General features: G+C 36.0%; 1 protein-coding gene across 1 annotated transcript; it reads left to right on the forward strand.

Annotated features, from left to right (window-relative positions):
* Nucleotides 1–281: 281 nt before the first annotated feature.
* LOC145889297 (receptor-type tyrosine-protein phosphatase eta-like) lies at nt 282–3,716 on the forward strand. Its single transcript, XM_082980231.1, has 15 exons — nt 282–402; nt 471–541; nt 592–701; nt 767–920; nt 1,018–1,229; nt 1,353–1,598; nt 1,657–1,831; nt 1,894–2,040; nt 2,102–2,221; nt 2,491–2,702; nt 2,764–2,860; nt 2,934–3,051; nt 3,107–3,267; nt 3,391–3,455; nt 3,511–3,716. The coding sequence occupies exons 2-15, from the start codon at nt 475–477 to the stop codon at nt 3,661–3,663; spliced, it is 2,037 nt and encodes a 678-aa protein (XP_082836357.1). The 5' UTR covers nt 282–402; nt 471–474; the 3' UTR covers nt 3,664–3,716.
* The last annotated feature ends 516 nt before the right edge of the window (nt 3,717–4,232 follow it).

Genomic DNA, 4,232 nt, shown 5'->3' on the forward strand with positions numbered 1-4,232 from the left:
TGGTTGTTACAAAAATGCTATCAAAGGTTTGCTATAATGGTATTTACAACTAATACATTGCCTATACATGGCAAGGCGAGCGGACCGTAATTAAGTCGTTAATCACGTGTAGATTGAATGCCTAGGCGCGTCCGTAGCTATGGTGTTGTAAACCGCTCCAGGCTACAACGAAGCTGGCTCGACCACTAAGCCGTCATACGAACGAACACTTCGGTATCTATGGCGTAACATTGTAACGTTTCGCACGATTTCCGAATTGCTAAAGCTAAAGAAATATAGTTGTTTTTTTTTCTGTCTAATTCACTGAAAGAAAAACTGTCTGCCTCGGATTTGGCCGTGTAATTGATCCGTGGCGTTTCTGTTGAAGTTAAATGTAACAGACAGCAAATATTGATATTTTATGTAGGTGCAGTGTTATTAAATAAATTTCTGCATTGAATTCTGCGCTTACATTTTTTTTCTGATATCAGAATTATGCCGGTTATGCCTCTACTTCAATTTATTGGCATAGTTGCGATGATTCTGGGTCGCTCCTTAGCAGGTTGGTGCTTCTGAATATTTTTTTTGGTGTTAACCAACATCGTTTTTCAGTAATTATTGTGCCTGCCCCAACTCTCAGTGTGGAGGAAGCAACATCTGAAACTATCACTCTTGCTTGGACAATGCCAATTAACGAAGATTACGACAACTTTACAATTATGGTGAGAAACCACCTATAACATTTAAGAAAACACACACAAAAATCTTGGATTGTTTTCATGCATAGGTGTCAACAACGTCAAATATTGAGCAAGTGGTGACAATAAATGAGACAAGTGTTGTAATACAAAACCTTGTTCCTGGTGTAATGTACGATTTATCAGCAACCGCACAAAGACAACAACTACAAAGTGATCCTGCACGTGTGAAACAAGACACAGGTTTGTCAATGTGTCTTGGAGCAGAAAGTTAACTTTCAACTGTTTAAAAAGAATTTAAATGTGTTCCTTTCCCTGTTTGACGAAAGGCTTTTTGTAGTTCCTCTTCCACCTACAAACTTGAAGCTGAGTTGTTTTGATGAACTGGTTCTCACCATGGAAGGACCATTTTTCATGGAAACCCAATTTACTGTTGAGGTTTATGGAATTGAAGCCACTTGGGATGGTCCAGAAAGAGGAATAAGTGAATGCTATGATGCATGGATTGAACCGAACAGTGGTCCAGTAGCTACATCTGCCCAGGATAATGAAGTAAGGTTTCTCCGAAAAACACCTAGATTTATTATTGTAACGTGAAGCCAAATTTCAAGTAAAAATTATTGTTTACCAAGTTTACAAAAAACGTTTTCAAATTGACCATTATGTATTTATTAGGCCGATCAAGGAAGCAGGATTCGACAATTTCTTCAACTTATCCCTGGAACCACATACACTGTGTTTGTTAGGTCCTCCACTTGTGGGAATGGGTTCCTTGGGCGACTTCCAAGTGAACCAATTCAGCAAAATTTACCATTGAAACCCGCCAACCCCCCACCAATTACAGTTGAAGATGTAACGAGCTCCTCAGCAAAACTTTCATGGAAAACTGAAAACTTTGTAGGAATTTATGACGATTTTGAGGTAAAATTACTATCATCACCAAATACACAATAACAAAGTATAAAAAAACTGTTTGTAGTTAATCCTGTCTAATGGAACACAAACAAACATGTTTGTTACAACACCAACCGACCCAAGAACCATGGGAAGGGACTTATCTGGATTGACAGCATGTAGTGAATACCATTTACAACTATTTACACTTTATCAAGGTTTGAGAAGCAAGCGGAGTCAAAGTGTTACCTTTTTCACATGTAAGAATATGGGTAATTAAAAACAAATGTGTGAAATTGTTGATAACGTGTGAACTGTTCAGTACCAAGCACTCCTATGAACTTGCATCCATCCAAGGTTGCAGAAACATCATTTCAAATCAATTGGAACCTTGTCACTAAGGAAGAACTTACAAAAACAAGCTTTCAAATTATACTTTTTCCAACCAACAACATACTATTTTCAACAGGTAGCTTAATTTGTGTAACATTCATTGACGTTTTTCCATCATATTTCTTCTCCATGAGCAGAGGAGATGATACAGTTGACGAATTTATCACCAGGAACAATTTACTTTCCATCTGTCTTTTCAGTTTGTAAGCAAAATATTTCTCTTCAAAGTGAAAGAATTTCAATCGAAGTCCTAACAAGTAAGGTTTTTATATTTTTGTTAAAAATTTTGAGTTAAACTACTATTTGACCCTATGGCAGCTATTGTCACGATTTTCTATATTTTTGAATTTTTTAGCTCACTATAATTGGTCCTTGCTCAAGTTATTGACACCTATTTTTCTAAACATGTTTTGTTGGAAGTGTAAAACCTGTTTTGATAAATTCTAGGAAAAACTTTATTTAAGTAACGTTTGGGCAAATCAGTTAAATGTCTTCATTAAATTCCTGTTTTGAAAAACTACTTAAGAACCAAGTCCTCCGGTATCCGTTGATGTGAGTTGTCTTCCACAAAGTGATGAATTTGGATTTTCTACTGGTCAGGCCATGTTGACATTAACATGGACTTCTCCTAAAGAAGGCTCGTGGAATGGATTTGTTGTTGATTATTCTCCGTACCAATTCAATACTATTGAAAATTATTTGACTGTTGTACCCAACTCTGAACCCAATGAATTAAGTGTAAGCTAAAAATCTTTGCACATAAATTTATAATTGATAAAGAAATAATATTTTTTTACAGATTCTTGTTCCTGGGGATGGTCGAATCTTTACAGTTTATTTGCGAACAATATTTGGAAATGTTTTGAGCAACGCAACAATGGTGAAAACCTTATGTAGTAAGTCACTTGATGTATATACACTTCACTGGTATTTTACAACATGCATTATTTTAATTTATTTTATTCTTAGATCCGCAGCATAAGCAGTTCATACACCACTGTCGGTCATCAATGCTACATTGGAGAATTGTTGTAACCATCATTAACAATGGTGCAAATATGCTGATACAGATTCCAAATTATCCCATGTAATTATGATGTGTTGCTCTACACTGCCCAGTTATAACAAAACTTTTAATTAAGGTACAATGCAACTATTGATCTGGGAAATGATTTTATCGTTACAAAAAACTACACTATCCTTATTGACAATCCATGTGGTAATCCTTACCCATCGAAAATTCAAGTTCACCCAGTTTGTTCAGATGGCAAACCTTGTTTAGTCATTACAAAAAGATTATGTGGTAAGTTTTTATATTGTAGTTATTATTTTCCATAATCTGTGCAAAAGTTGCTAAAATATTTACTCAAAACTGTGTCGTTAAAAAATATATTATTCTGTTGATTTTGCATGGTTTTTTTTGCAGTGGTGAGTGCCAAAGTTGGTGCATCAGAAAATTTGTGTTGCAGTGAACGTTTGTACAATCCAACAGTAAGTTTTGTTCTGCATGTTTTTTGTACTGATTTATGGTACTTGCTTCTTACAGAAATGGAAGTGTTGCCATTCGCAGCTACAGGATCGCAGTAAACCAAACATGGAGTGTTGTTATACACGTTGGTACGACACCACTTACCAGAAATGCTGTGGGCAAAAAGATGGGAACGGAATAATTCGTGCGTCTTCCAAATCATGCGAATAAGAAATAGATTTGTTTAGAAACAGATTTAAAACAATAAATAATTGGACAATGTCTGTTTACGTGTTCTTTACTGTGGATACGAAATTTGACTCGGTGAGCAGACTAGTTTATTTAGTAGAACGACACGTTGCAATATCAGTTGGTTTGAATTAAATTCCGTTAGTGACTTATTCTTACAGAATTGAAACACGACTGAATTGTAGCGAACCAATCAAAAAAAGCGCGATAACGAGAAGTACAGATTTGGTAAAGCGAGTGCCAGTCATTTAGCAAATATCGGGTGCAGTTGGATGGCCGTTTGTCTTCCAAATATGCGAAGAATTAAGTTGGAAATCGTGCGTGTATGCAATTCACTTTAGGTTGCCGAAATAGAGATGGTGTTGATTACCACAGTGCGTTCTTTGCCGTAAAGGATAAAAGTTGTTTAAGCGGCAGTTATCATATAGTTTAAAAAGCAATGTCTTAACTCATCGAAGGAAGCACAAACGTACGACAGCAGTCCAAATGTAATGGAATTGGTCAACTCCACCATCCCAGCAACACAAGCAAATGCAATTTGTTGTATACAG

Source organism: Ascidia mentula, chromosome 2 (genome assembly GCF_947561715.1).
Source record: "Ascidia mentula chromosome 2, kaAscMent1.1, whole genome shotgun sequence".
Classification (NCBI taxonomy): domain Eukaryota; kingdom Metazoa; phylum Chordata; class Ascidiacea; order Phlebobranchia; family Ascidiidae; genus Ascidia; species Ascidia mentula.

What these genes read in the sequence shown, in the direction of transcription:
- LOC145889297 (XM_082980231.1), top strand. Translation starts at nt 475, where the DNA reads ATGCCGGTTATGCCTCTACTTCAATTTATTGGCATAGTTGCGATGATT. An exon ending in AAGTGTTACCTTTTTCACAT is followed by an intron (nt 1,832 to 1,893) that starts GTAAGAATATGG and finishes TGAACTGTTCAG; the next exon opens with TACCAAGCACTCCTATGAAC. An exon ending in AATGGTGAAAACCTTATGTA is followed by an intron (nt 2,861 to 2,933) that starts GTAAGTCACTTG and finishes TTTTATTCTTAG; the next exon opens with ATCCGCAGCATAAGCAGTTC.